Source organism: Fukomys damarensis, unplaced genomic scaffold, assembly GCF_012274545.1.
Source record: "Fukomys damarensis isolate Sample0158 unplaced genomic scaffold, DMR_v1.0_HiC HiC_scaffold_16, whole genome shotgun sequence".
Classification (NCBI taxonomy): domain Eukaryota; kingdom Metazoa; phylum Chordata; class Mammalia; order Rodentia; family Bathyergidae; genus Fukomys; species Fukomys damarensis.
Genome location: NW_022900928.1, coordinates 56,630,110 through 56,645,548, shown reverse-complemented (window position 1 = coordinate 56,645,548; position 15,439 = coordinate 56,630,110). Strand labels below are relative to the sequence as shown.

Below are 15,439 nucleotides of genomic sequence, written 5' to 3'. Positions count from 1 at the left end.
AAACCTGCAGGAAGGGCCGGGGATTTAGTTCAGTGGTTCCACCACCCGCCTCTCTCAAGTGCAAGGTCTTGATTTCAATCCTTGATACCAAAAAATAAAAAAAATGCAGGAAAGTTTGTGGTTTTAAGTTGTCTTTATTTACCTGTTCCCCTGCTCGCAGCAGTAATAAAATGGCAACCTACATTTTCAGTGTGGGACACTGGTTCATAGTGGTTCTCAAGGGAACAAAGAGAATTTATTTGTAAACTATTTTGTATGTCTATTCTAATCTGCCTGAAGGACTGATGCAAGGGGCTTGCTTGGTTCTGTTTTGCTTAAAGGACCTCACTCAAGGCTAGAAAAGTTCAGAAACTGTGAGGCTAACAACCCCTAGGGGGTTACTGAAAAATAGAATTGTTGAGATACTGAACAGACTGCATAAAGCAAAGGAGGAAAGGCAGGAGAGTTTCTTTGGGGACTTCAAAGCCATCCAGAAATCGTGAAGAATTCAGAAAGCCACACACGTGCCCAATCCAAGGGTCAATGCAAGCTGTCAAAGTGAAGAGACACCTAGCATAGAGCCAACAGCAAATAGTAGGAATAGTTTCCTTCTTCTCCTTCTCTCTCTCTCATTTCCCTTCTACCCGTAATATTCTAAGCATTCAAAGAAATAGCTGTCAGATGCTACCTAAATATAGGCCAAGAAAAAAGAGTATTCAATGACTATATAGGCACAGAATACATGCTGCAAAATACTTAAAGTCAGGAAACAAAAATACCACTACAGCATTCAATTTATCATACTCTCCTGAAAACATCTGCTCCAAAAGTCTCAATAGGGCTTATTTTCAGGGAATGTCTTACTTTTTCATATATAACAATTTCGTTTATTCATGTACAAAATTTACATTTATTCAAATAAAGTCATGTCATCTGGAACATCATCATAACTCACCAAACCCCTGATTTCCAGCCTGAATTTTTTGCAACTCCATCTCCTAAAGATCCCATTGACCCTAATCTCTCATGTCCAGTAATAGGGCTCTCCTTAAATCAGTACATCTTGTCCATAACCTGCTCATAATGCATTGGCAACACAGCTGTCAATGATTTTATCCCATGAATTCTTCACCTAAGTTTCCCATAAATGAAGTGCTAATTAAATGCTTACAAGACAGGAATGGCAACAAAAATGCCAGTAAAAAAATGATGGTCTACACAAAAGCGACAAAAACTGCAGGCATCAAATTCAGAAAAAGTTTATTTTACATGACTGCATTAAGTACATCCATTACAACACATGACTTACTGAATTATTAAGATTCATATAGCTGCAGCCACATCCTTCTGTTATTAAGCATTCACATATTGTGTCTGGACTCTGGTCATTTGGTAATAAGTTTCAAGAGTTCATCTGTTTACATTTACCACTTGTCAAAAGGTGCCCACATGGGTACTTACAAATACTTAATTATAATTTGTATTATCATTTATTTTAAGCACTGTAAATAATATTAGTTGAATTTAATTATATGTATTAACATTATTTTATAATTCAGTATGTTCATTCTGTGTTATAGTGTTTTACAATATGCGTCCAACTAGCTAAAAATCTTATTTGGGGGTAGGACTTACTATGAGCACCCTAAAAAAATCATGCTAGTGTTGATTTTTACGTTATGTCTTATTTTAAGGGAAATAGTTTTTTTAAAAAAGTCAAACCCTGGAAAAGGGGAAAAATCTAACTTTCACACTCAACACAATACACAATATATTGAAATGGCCCATTTCCAGCAACAAAATAACAAGGCACATAAAGAAATAGGAAGGACTATCCCATGGAAAAAGTATATTGAAACCATTACTAAAGAAGCTCAGATTGAGAATCACTAGAGAAAGAATCCAAAACAACTGGTTGATGTATGCTAAAAGAGTTTAAAGATAATTGAAAGTTATAACACAACATATCACAAATTATAAGATATAGCAAAGGCAGGTGTGTCTGAGAAGGACACTTGTACCATTAAACACTTCATTTAAAAAAATTTTTTTAAGAAAATGAAAAAAGTCCCAAAAGCTAATGCAAAGAAGGATGTAGGAATAGTGAAGATAAAAACAAGAGAAAACATTAGAAAGAATTAACAGAAGAAAAATTGGTTCCTTGAAAAGACAAGTGTCACAGGATCTTTCACTCAAACATAAATTATACAAAAGTTGATCTCATAGTTGAGAACATAATGGTAGCAACCAGAGATGGAAGAGAGTCAGGGATAGAAAGGGATGGGAAAAGTTTGATCAGTGGTTATTAAATTATAAAAAGTAAAAGTAAGGAGTGCTGGTGTGCTATTGCACAGTAGGGTAACAGTTATGTACTATAAGAAAAGTTTTTCAATGTTTTCATCACAGAGAAGTGATAAATATTTTTCAAAAATTGATTCTTTGAAAAGATACACAAAATTGCCAAACCTCTGGAGTTAGATACACAACAAAAAAGAAGACAAAAATAAAAATATTATGCAAATACTACAAACTGTATCCAAAAAATCAGAAAATTTAAATGAAATAGGCAGTCTAGAACTGCACAAATTTCAAAAACTGACTCAAAGTGCAGGATGCAGTACTATATGCTTTCAACCCCTCCATTCAGAGGCTAAGGTAAGGGCTAAAATTAGGCACAGGATCTCAAGGCTAAAATTAGGCACAGGATCTCACGGCTGGCCTAAGCAAAACAGCTAGACCCCATTTCTTAAAAAAGAAAGGATAGGGGCTGGGGATTTAGTTCAGTGGTTCTGTCACCTGCCTTGCAAGTGCAAGGTCCCCAGTTCAATCCCTGGTATCACCTCCCCCTAAAAAAGGAGAGAAGAAGATGGAGCATAAAGTAACAGGAGAAAAAAAGAAAATAAATAGATTCAAGAAGAAATAGAAAAACAAAGCAGTTCATAACAAGTAATGAAGCTGAATCAGAAATATAAAAATCTCCCACCAAAGAAAAGCCCAAGAGCAGAAAACTTCACCTACTGAATACAAAATATTTAAAAAAACAAACACTGATTCTTCTCAAATTATTCCACAAATTAACAATGATGGAATTCTTTCAAATTAATTCTACTAAACCAGTATGACCCTGATACCAAAACAGATAAGTACACAATCAAAAAAAGAAAGGTACAGGCCAATATTCCTGATGAACACAGATGCAAAAATTCCAAACAAAATACCAGCAAACAGAATCCAATGGCTCATTAAAAGTATTACATATAATCAGGCAGAATTCACTCCAGGAATGCAAAAATTAACCATCATACACAAATCAATAAATGTGATATACCTCATATTAACAGAATGAAGGAGAAAGACATGATCATATGAATGGACACAGAAAAGGCATTTGGTAAGATTCACCATCACTCCATAAAAAAGGCAAAAACTTAAAAAAAATCACTCCATGATAAAAATTCTGAATGAATTAGGTATTAAAAGAACACACCCCAATAAAATGAAAGACAAGGGCCAAGGATTTAACTCAGTGGTGTCACACCTGTCTTGCAAGGGCAAGATCCTTAGTTGGATCCCCAGTACAGAAAATAAGTAAAATAAATAAAATAAAATGAAGGACATATATAACTGATCCACAGCTGATATCACAGCAATAGGAGAAAAGATAAACACTTTCTAAGATCTGGAACAAGACAAAGCTGCTCACTTCCAACAATTTTATTCAATTTAGTACTTGAAGTCCTAGCCAGGACTAATCAGGGTTAGAAAAGAGGGTATTAAAATTAGAAGGAAGAAAGTGAACTTCTCACTTTTTACAGAGTGTGATTTGAAATACAGAAAATCCCTAAAGTTCCACACAAAAAAACCCCAAAACTGTAAGAACTAATAAATTATTTCAGCAAAATTACAAGATACAAAATCAGTAGCATTCCTATATACCAACAGTGAATTATATGAAAAAAGCATTATTATTTCAATAGCTGTGAAAAAAAAAGCCTAAGTACAAATTTAACCAAAGAGATTCTGTAGTGAAAACTGTGACACACTGATGAAAGACACTGCAGAGAATACCAAAAAAGGAACGATGTACTGTATTCATGATTGAAGAATCAGTATTATTGAAATATCCATATTACCCAAAGCCATTCATAAATTCAATGCAATTTCTATCAAGACACCAATGACATTCTTCCTAGAAAAGGAAAAAAATATGAAAATTCGAACAATCACAAAAAACCTGCCAAAGCAATCTTGAGCAAAAAGAACAAAGAAAGAGGCACAAATTAGTTTTGCGTGAGCACACACACACACATCCCCAATGGAACAAACCAACCAGCATAGATGTAAACCCTCCATCAATAACTAACTTATATTTGACAAAGAACAAGCATTAAGGAAGGGATAGTCTCTCTGATAAACAGTGCTAATAGCTAAATTTTGGAAATGGCCTATATGCCTATCAACAGGTGAATGGACAAAGAAAATTTGGTATGTGTACACAATAGAGTACTAGCATCCTCTGTAGGAAAATGGATGATTTTAAGATGATAATATTAGTAAAATAAATCAGACACAGAAGGTTAAATACTGCATGGATTCCCTTATATGAGAAATCCAAAATAAAAATAATTTAAGAGCAATATAAAAGAGAAATGATAGAAAACAGGAAGGGGAAGGAGAAATAAAAATGATTCAGATCTGGTACATGTATGAACCAATTCCCCAAGATGACTAATTATTATGCATTGTAAGCATAACAAATAAAATATATATCTATAGTGCTGAGAAAGTTACATTATCTATAAGAATAAAAATGAAAATAGAATCCCTATCTCCCACAGTTTACTGAGGCACTATTCTCAACACCCAAGATGAGGAAGCTCCCTAAGTGCCCATTAACTGATGATTGGATAAAGAAAATGTAATATGTAGACACAATAGAGTATTGTTCAAACATAAAGAAGAACAAAACTCTGTTATTTGCATCAAAGTATGTTATGTTCAGTAACAAATCTGCCAAAACAAAACCCATTACATATATAACCAATAAAACAAGAATGAAGAAAAAGATGAAAAATAACAAGTGGGGATAAAGATATAGAAAAGCCAGGTATGGTAGCACAGGCTCATAATCCCAGCACTTAAGAGGCTGAGCAGGCAGATCACCTTGAGTTCAATGTGTCTTGAGGGACATAGTAAAACAGCCCACAGAGCTGGGGATTTAGCTCAGCAGTGCCGCCTGCTTCACAAGTACAAGCTCCCAAGTTCTATCCCTGGTACAAAAAATAAATAAATAAATAATAAATAAAAACAGCCTGAACTACGTAGGGAAACCCTGTCTTAAAAAAAAAGCAAAAGCAAAAAGAAAGGTGGGCCAGGGATTTAGCTCAGTGGCACTGTGACACCTTGCAAGTGCAAGGTCCTGAGTTCAATCCTTGGTACCAAAAAAAAGGAAACTTTTTTTTTTTGAGACAGGGTCTCAGGCTGGCATTGAATTCATGATGATCCTCTTGCCTTTGCCTCATGAGTGCTGGGATTAAAGGCATGCACCACCATGCCCATTGTAAACTCATATAATGTTAGTGAGAACATAATTTAGTACTACAGTTTTGGAAAAGAGGAGGAAAGTTTCTCAAAAAATGATCATATGATCCAGCAATTTCACTACAGGGCAGTGAAATCAGTATAATGAAGAGGCATCTGTATTGCCAAAGAGTAGTATTCACAATAGCCAATAAATGATAGCAACCTGTGTCCATCGGCTAATGAATAGATAAAATTGTCTATATATACACAAGGAAATACAGTTCAGCCATAAAAAAATATAAAATTCTGTCTTTTGCAATGCCATGTATGGAACTGGAAGACAAAGTTAAAGACATGGAAATATGAGCACTGCATAGTATCACTCATGTCCAATCTAAGAAAGTTGACCTTGAGGCCAGGGATTTAGCTCAGTGGTTTGGCCACCTACCTCAAAAGTTGACCTTACAGAAGTTAAGAACAGTGGTTTCCATAAGCTGAGGAGAAAAGTAGGAAGAGTAATGGAGAAAGCTTGATCAATGGGTACAAAATTGCAATTAGGTAAGAGAAAAATGTTCCAGTGATCTACTGCAATAGGGTGACTACAAATAAAAAGCTGAAAGAAAAATTCTGAATGTTCTCACAAAAAAATATTTAAGGAGATGAATATGCTTCCTGATTTCAACATTATACATCATATATATGTATAGTAACATAATAATACACATCATAACCAGATGTAATTTTTATGTATCAGCTAAATAGGAAGTAATACTCGCATCTACTTCTTAGAAGCACATAATTTTCAATTAAAACATCTGGGTAGAAAAGTGCATATGTATTGATCCAATATATTACCTACCTTTGGTTAATATAGTGAATTAAAGTATAAATAACATCTCGAAGAACAAAGGCCCAAGCTCCTCCCAAGCCACTTTTTATATCCTTTAGTAATAAACTAACAAACAGATGATATATTTTGAGAATTCTGTGCTTCTTATAAGCATTATTTGTCTCAGCTGCTTGCTCACAAATGGCTAGAAGAATTTTCTGATAGGAATCCTAGAAAATAAACATATATTTGGTAAAAAATTATTTAATCATATATACTCAGATATTAAAAATATTTTATAATATATGTGCTGCTGAAGCAAGCACACTATCTTACAATTAAAGTAACTAAACAGAATTTAGATTTGGATTTGACATCAAATGCAACATTTACATGAAAAAAATTACTATCATAACCTTTAAAAAAGTCTTTCCAATTTATTTAGCTCTCAAATATTGTTCTTATGAAATAGTAAGTATATTCCCTGAATATATGACCAGAAGTGTCACAAAATTCCAGCCCCGGGCAGGGGATTTAGCTTAGTGGTTGCAGCGCCTGCCTTGTAAGCACAAGGACCTGAGTTCGATCCTCGGTACCAAAAAAAAGCAAACAAACAAACAAACAAAATTCCAGCCTCATTTGTACCTGATGTTAGTGCTAATACATAATATGTAAACTTACGAATGTTTTAAAAAATCATTCAGACAATTTTTCATTTAATTTTCTCTCCTTAGGACACATATATACAGATTTCTAAATGAAAAAGAAATTCTGCTACCAATTATTATACTAGCAATGTATACTCACAGGGCTTTTGGAAAGAATTTCTAAAATGCTTTTGCGCTTGGTTTTATGGCAATTGCTGATATAGGCAAATGTTGCCTTAATAACATGTGATGGAAAATAAGGTGGATTAGGAGCAGGATCCAAATCTCTAAGAGTAGAGAAAAATATAGTTATTTTTAAGACAAAAATTATCAGGTAAAAACTGGTTTTATTAACAGACCAATGAAATTCCAAAATGAAAATCTGATAATAACTCCATATTTTAAAACTATTTTTTGGGCCAGGGATTTGGCTCAGTGGTTCCTCCGCCTGCCTCACAAGCATAAGGGCCAGAGTTCAATCCCCAGTACAATAAAATAAAACTATTTTTTCTATTGAAGAATTGTGCTTTTAATAAAATTTAAAATGTCTGAAAAGCTCACATATATTGATCAAAACATATAAAATGCTTTTTACCCCCATAACTTAGATGATTTACCTAAGTGACTTTATAAATAATCTTTTGTAGTGGCAGCTCCACAAATGATCCTTACTATTACTTCACCTCAAGTCTGAATTAAAACTCTCAGTATTATAAAAACAACAGCATGGGCTGGGGATATAGCTTAGTGTTACAGTGCTTGTCTAGCCCACGTCCTGAGTTTAATCCTCAGTCTTACAAAATAAATAAAATAAAGTTTTTAGTCATGCACTCTATTAGCTTCACAATATTAGAGAGAATGAAATTAAATATCAAAAGCACTTTGTTAAACGTTATTTCTGTTTTATATGCCTAGCACAATTAGGTATATAAAAAAATAGAGGGTGGGGATTTAGCTCAGTGGCACTGTGACTGCCTTGCAAATGCAAGGTCCCGAGTTCTATCCCTGGTACTAAAAAAAGAAAAAAAATTTTCAAATACCTTACAATAAAGCTGGAAAAAAATAACTATCTTTCATATACAACCAAGCAGGTTTTGCATCCAAATTGAACTGTTCAGGAAAGGAGCAAAATTCTGGCAGCTAAAGAGTATAAAGAAAAGATGATAAAGAAAGTCAAGTCATAGATAAGAGGAGAACCAGGAACAATACACTTCAGGAAAAAAAGAAAAAAGACACAATGCTCAAATGTTACAGAAAGACTGAAGAGATTACTGGATTTGCCAATGAACAAGTGGTTGATGAGAAAGAACAAGTTCTATATAGGGAGGATACCATAAAACAGATGGAAAATTAAGTCAGTGATGACTATTTTTTGTTTTTGGTATCTTGAATCAAACTCAGAACCTTGTGCATGCAGGCAGGCACAGCACCAATGAGCTACATTCACATCCCAGTGATAGCTACTTTTAAATAAACAAATTTTTAAAAAAGAATACATGTCTAAAAACTGAAAAAGACATTTGAGGGTATCACCCAATAAACTACTTGAGGAATATGAAAAGTTGCAGTTACTTTTCTAATTTAAAATGTCCATACCCAGAAAAGTTACAGAGGTCAGTGCTTTGGCTGGCACCAAAATCTGCTGGTTCATGTAATGTCATCAATAACTCCACCACAATCTCTGGTAAATTACTAATGAATAAGTGATCAATCTGCCAAGAGAGAATATAAAAATATACTTAATATTTAATGTATTTATATCCAAGATCTGTAAGAGCGAAAAGGGCTTATATTATATCCTTACATCCATAATTATTCAGTAATGGTAAAAAAAAATAGTTCAAGACCTGCAAGATACGTAGCTAACTCTACTTTTTTGTTCTATGCAAACCTTTAGGCTGTAAAGAAAGTAGGCAAATCATACCAAAGCCTCCTTAATCCAACTCTTTAAATTTAAAGATCATTTTGACTAAGATATTAAATACAGCATTAAATTCCTCAAATTGGTAATGCTGACAATCAAATTTGCTATTAATCCATATATACTACTTCTCATCTGCATTTATCTAAAAACTCTTATAAAAGCTTTAATAGTAAAAATTCCTAGTGATTGGCAATAATACAATCTTTGTGCCTTGCAAGACCTCTCTTCAGTGCTGGGGATTTAGCTCAGTGGTTCCAGTGCCTGCTTCACAAGCGCAAGGACCCAAGTTCGAACCCTAGTACCAAAAAAAACCAAACAAACAAACAAATAAACAAAAAAACCTCTGGGCCGGGGATTTAGCTCAGCGGTTTGGTGGCCTGCCTTGCAAGCACAAGGACCCGAGTTCAATCCCCGGTACCCCGCCGCCAAAAAACAACCTCTCTTCAGACCTCTACTTGGGTGATATCCTAAATTCTAAGGATAGCTACTACCAATATCCTCTTTCATCAATAGTAGACTAAACTCCTCGCCTACAGAAGTTCGCTTTTCTTCAACCTACTTACTGCTACAGGTTCCTTCACAAATGGCATAGATGCTCTAAATAGAAATAGTCTGCTATACTAGATCTCACTCAGTGGATGAGAATAAGGAAGTATAGTGCTCTAAACTAAAAAGCAAGTGGCTACTTTACTTGAGGAATACACATCTAATAACACACCTCTTAGTAACAAAATATTTTAGAAAGTTACAAGAAAGAAACTTAATATAAGGAGACTAGACTCTCCCTTAGGCTTACACATCAGTTATCCATGTCATTATCTCTATAGCTTCAACTCTTAAAATCCAGCCTTACACTAAAGTATATCTGGATTACGTAAAGAAAAACTTGCTGACTCTTATTATCAGAGGAATAATTATTTGAGTTCCCTTACACATCATACAACTTCACTAGCTCCATATGATTTCTTTCTTTCTTTTTTTTTTTTTGGTACTGGAGATTGAACTCAGGACCTTCCACTTGCGAGGCAGGTGGTGGAACCACTGAGCTAAATCTCTGGCCCTCCATATGATTTTTTAAAAGCCTGATTTACAATATCTAGAAAAGGCACAAGCTTTATGATTTAATAGAGTTAAGCAATCTTATAAACTGTAACACTGTAGGTATTCACAACTGAGTTTTAGCAGACAGAAACTGGTAATAATTGCACTAGCACCCATATCAAAAAAGCATCTAGAAGATTCAGACAAAATGCATACATGAGACACAAAAGTAAGTCATAACTACTTGTTTCATTAGTTATTCCTTATTTACGTTCTAAATAAAAAAATAAAAATTTTACAATAAAAATTAATGTTATAATGAAAGATGCCTCAAATTTTCAAAGTATATATATAATTAACTTAATTAGCAAAAATTTAACTTATGCCTTTAATGAAGAAGCTAAGAAATTATTTATTTAATTTTTGCTTCTCTTTATTCCTATATTACAAGCTTCTTCCTCCTAACCCTACCCTACTCTAAAATTGGCTATCCTTTTGATTTTTGCACATTAAAAAAGTAAGACTAGGGGTATTTTCAAATAAAAGCTGGAATGTTCAGTGGAATAGGGTAGAGGCAAAGTGTCTTTCTTAAATTCCGTATCTCCGAAGCACCAACATTCTATCCCAAATGTCTTTTGGGAAAACTGCTCCCTGCTCACCATCTGCCTCCAGACTAAGAACTTACAACCAGTTTCACTTGAATGGGTCTAGCTAAGCAGCTAAGGAACTTGTTTCATTTCCTCATTCAAAATACATAAATAAGAAAGCTAAAAGTATTTGAGTTCATCCAAATGTAATTTTATTATTAATCAAGCATATTTAGTCATTGCTTATATCTCAAACAAGGAGTAATCAAAAATTTTACCTTGAAAAAATTAATGTTTTAATATAAGTTGTGTTAAGTAACTTTCAAATATATAAATTATTACAAAAGTCTGTCAAATCCATCTTTACTTAACTCCTTTTTAACAAATAATAAGACATTAATATATACTAGGTGGGTGGGATATATCAGAAAAAAATCTTTACCTTTATAATACTTGTATTTTAGTGGAGAAGAATGAAATAAATAATGAATACTTAATTCAAAAGTAAACTACAAGGTAGAAAGTTAAGTGTCTGGAAAAAAAAAAGTCAGTGGAACAGTATGGGCCTTTAATCCGAGCTACTTCAGAGGCTAAGGTAAGAGGATCCCATGTTTGAAGCCAGCCTGGACAACTTAGTAACACTGTGTTTCAAAATAAAATTAAAAAAGGGGATAGTAGTAGTGTGCTGGGAAGGTATCTCAATACTCCATGGGTTTAATCCACATGAGTGGGAGTGTGGGGGTGTGTTATTCAGGACGATACTCTCACTGAAACATAAAAAACTTAGTGCAAATGAAGAGAACGTACAAAGAAACATTTCCATATACTGTAGTTTTACTTGAATTTATCAGCCAGCTTACACTCATGCAGTACTGGCAATTAAAGTAAATGTTTAAAAGGCAGAATCAACCAAAGTGTTCTTTATTAAGTTTCTTTTCATTGTTATTTGTTATTAATAACATTACCACATAAATTCACATACTAGCTAAATAACGATCACAGGCTAAATTTATGTGTGATGGATTAAGTTTTTAAATTTAATGCTTATATCTCAGATCAAGTAGGGAATAAAAGATAGATAAAAGTTGAGCAATACCTGTTTTCCCAATAGGTTTTCACCTTTAAGCATATCATAGACCTCGGTAGCAGTCACTCTTTGCTGTGCCATCCTACTGTCTGCAGTGCCCTCATATGCAAAATAAGGAAGAATATTTACAAGAATCTTTGGAAAACAGCCTATTAGAAGCCTTTTCCAATCTTCTTGAATCTGATTAGCAATAGACTTCACGTCATCAAAATAACTTCTAATCACCAAATGTGGAATCAAAACCTTATAATAAGATCTAAAGATATAAAACAATTAAAATATAGGTTATATTATATATATACATTTTCAAAGTAAAATTTTATAATGTAACTATTAAATAAGTGATTAACCTATTCAAAATTAGAGCATCACTTTAATCAGTAAGCACTCTTACTTTTATTTTATAAATGGAGAAATAAAGTTAAGTAAATTCAAATATAATCACACTTAAAAAAACTCAAAGCTTGGACTATCTTGCCTTAACTGTCCAATTAAAAGGAGAGGAGAGACCTCAATTTTTATTTATTTCTTATGCATAATCAACTTAATACAAAATTATTATAAAATGAAATATAAAAGCTATTCATAAATACAAAGAACAAATATAAACACTGTTGCTGCCAAAAGGAATAAATAATAATGACTGTTAAATTCAATTCTGATTTTTTTGTTGTTGTTGTTGTTTTTGTTTTTTTGAGACAGGGTCTCACTATGTAGTTGAGATTGTCCCGGAACTCACTATGTAGCCCAGGCTGGTCTCGAACTCACAGCGATCCTCCTGCCTCAGCCTCCCGAGTGCTGGGATTACAGGCGTGCACCACCACGCCCAGCTCAGATTTTTTTTGTTTTTGAGACAAGATGTTGCTATGTAGTTCAGGCTGACCTCACTCAAGATCCTTCTGTTTTAGTCTTCCAAGTGCTGGGATTGCAAGCATATGCCACCACAAGCATATGTCACCACATCTGGTCTGTCTGAATATCCTTTTTAAAGGCAACTATCTACAACTCCTTATCTATAAAAATGCTGAAAGCTCTATAAATATTTGAAACTCACCCATAATAAACTACATGTAAAATGCCTAGCAAAGTTTCTAGCACAGAACAGACTCAACAAACAGCAGATGCGTTCAATAATCCTGATGCATAAACATTACTCTTCAGTTATTTCAAGTCTCTTCTCAAAATTCTGAGAGGGAGTTAGCAAAATCAATTATTTTACAATAAACTTCTAAATCTAATATAAATATATTGTCAAGCAGCAAAAAAGAAAAAAAGAAAATGAAAGCAGAAAATTAGCCACTTTGTAATTTATCATTTTTTTTCCAGTGGAAAGGAAATCTAACATCAAATATTAAAGCTGAATGGGACCCTACAATCTCCTTGTGTAATTTCTTTACTTAACATATCAAAGACCCTATGCTCAGACAAAATTTACATAGCTCGCTCAAAGTTACACAGCTGATTACTGGCACACCAAGGATCAGATCCTAAGACTAGTGATAGCCTTCAATACAGTCTCACTCAAATAAGCTGTCTTGCTTCTTACATATACCATGTGCTTCCCACTGAGTCTGGGGTGGGGAAAGTATTGCTGGGGTCAGGGGGGACTGCAAAAGACCTAACTTTAAACATATTTCTCATGTGGCATGTATAAACTTACCTATAAAAATCCTCAACATTTGAGCAATTTAATAAAATAAAAGGAAAAGAAGATAAGCCGTATGCAGTATCTTGAAGATTTAGCCATTCTGAAACCAGGTAATCTAAATGAGAAGCCATGAAGTCTTCTAAATGTTTACATCCAAAAGTTTCAGAAACTTTCTTTAAAACCTGCACAATATAAAAAGCTGATGCTCTAATGAAAATTTCATTTACATTTGTATTATTTGTCACAATAGGACGTTGAAGTATTCATTTAAGTTTTCTATAATTTGACTTCATCAATGATAGGAAAAGTAAAAGTGAAAATAAAAGTGTATTTAATATAATTAGCATAGTATCTGGCACACAACAAACCATTAATAAATGTTATATGAATAAAAACATAAAAATATAATTTCCAACATCTGCTATATCTCTATCTCAAATGAAAGACTAAGACAAAATTGTTCTTCTTAATCTTAAATTCAAATTTTACAATATTCAAGTGTTACATATGACATATATTAGTTAGACAGAATAATAGTATATTTTTTAAAAACTTAACAGCGAAAGCTTTAAAGTTAACTTGTATTACCTTATAACAGACTGATTACCAGAGTGTAGAATGATTACCTACAGGTTAGCCTACTATAATGCTCCATGGAAACCATATTGTAGAATGTTAAATTACATGTCAGCTCATATTTTCTCACATAAAATTCTACAACAATGCAACAGAAAGGCCTGGAAAATACCAAACCATAATTTCCAAGATGGTAGAACAGGAAAGGGAGCCACATTCTCTAATACTGGGCTAACGTGATTGCAAAGCTTGGACCTAGTCTTTCTTTCCCAATGATGTGACCTAAATGCCCAGAATCCTAAAATTTGACTACTAGCCTTGTAGACCCCATGTGTTACCCAGAACCTATGAGGCAAAAACAATTAAAATTGCTCTTGCCTCCATGTTCCCCTCAATAAATGTTACTCCAGAGCACTTGGTCTGTGTCATTTGCCTTTGTTAGTTCATAAATGAATGCCCTGTGAAATTCTCAAGGTGGATGTAAGAAACGACAATGCATATAATTAAATTTACCACTTAAACAGTTATTAAACTATTTTCCTGTATTCCCAACCTAAAAATGAAATTATTTCCAAGTTTTAAATAAGTGCCACTTAAAAAATTTAGCTTTAGGGCCAGGGATTTAGCTCAGTGGTTCCACCTACCATGTGCAAGATCCTGGTTTCAATCCCCAAACCAGGAAAACCAGTAAGTTATCTAAGGAAGAATATAACAGAAAATATATATCCACATGTACCTTTTTCACAAGGTGAGGATCTAATCCATTCTCTTTCACAGATTTGCACAAGGCAAACAAGGCTTGTTTTTCACAAATAGGACTAGAGTATAAAACCACAGCTATCATCATCAGGAAAACGGATTTTCTATTATAAGTCTCATCCAAAAGTTCAGGATTCTCAGCATCATGTGACTTCAAAAGAAATACAAAAGCAATAGTGCAAAAATTTAAACATTACAAATGAATCATTCAGGCTAAAATTAAAGTATTCCATGACAATATCTAAGAAGCCTGTGAATGTGCTTGCTTCGGCAGCACACATACTAAGAAGCCTGAGAAGAATTTAAAAATCTATAATGATGGAGAAAATATGTTCTCTTTATGAGGTCTTATGGGAAGAACTGCCAAAGAAAAAAGCCTTTCAGTGAAATGTAACTGGATGTAAAAAGGAAAGAAATGGCAAAAAGAGGGTAAGATATTAAAAGCTCTCTTCAAAAACGTTTAATTTCTAAGATGACTTTTATCATTAACATAGCTTAATGCATAGCTGTCTATTCTTTTTGTTTATTTGTTTTTTGAGACAGGGTCTTACTTTATAGTTCAAGCTGGCCCTGAATTCATTATGTACCTCAGGCTGAACTCTCAGCAAGCCTCCTGCCTCTGCCTCCCGAGTGTTGGGATTACAGGTATGAGCCACTACACCTGGCTAGCTGTCTATTCTTTTAAAAACACTGTCATCTATGTTATTAAAAGGGAAAACAAAATCGTCCAACTGGATAAAATAACATAAGTTACTAGTTTAGTGATCACTCACTACAGGGTCTCAGCAGGAATCTACATTTTTTTTTTTTACTGGTTATATTTGATATAAATTTCTCTT

General features: G+C 33.7%; 1 protein-coding gene across 4 annotated transcripts in view; it reads right to left on the bottom strand.

The window, feature by feature from the left end:
* Positions 1–15,439, bottom strand: part of Atm (ATM serine/threonine kinase) — a 114,423-nt gene that overhangs the window by 54,623 nt on the left and 44,361 nt on the right. For all 4 annotated transcript variants that reach the window (XM_010610638.3, XM_010610637.3, XM_010610640.3 and 1 more), the window contains exons 24-29: positions 14,578–14,751; positions 13,278–13,447; positions 11,627–11,873; positions 8,575–8,690; positions 7,139–7,265; positions 6,362–6,561 (exon numbers count right to left, since the gene is read on the bottom strand). In XM_010610638.3, the coding sequence (XP_010608940.1) occupies positions 6,362–6,561; positions 7,139–7,265; positions 8,575–8,690; positions 11,627–11,873; positions 13,278–13,447; positions 14,578–14,751 (1,034 nt within the window). The remainder of the gene's footprint in view (positions 1–6,361; positions 6,562–7,138; positions 7,266–8,574; positions 8,691–11,626; positions 11,874–13,277; positions 13,448–14,577; positions 14,752–15,439) is intronic.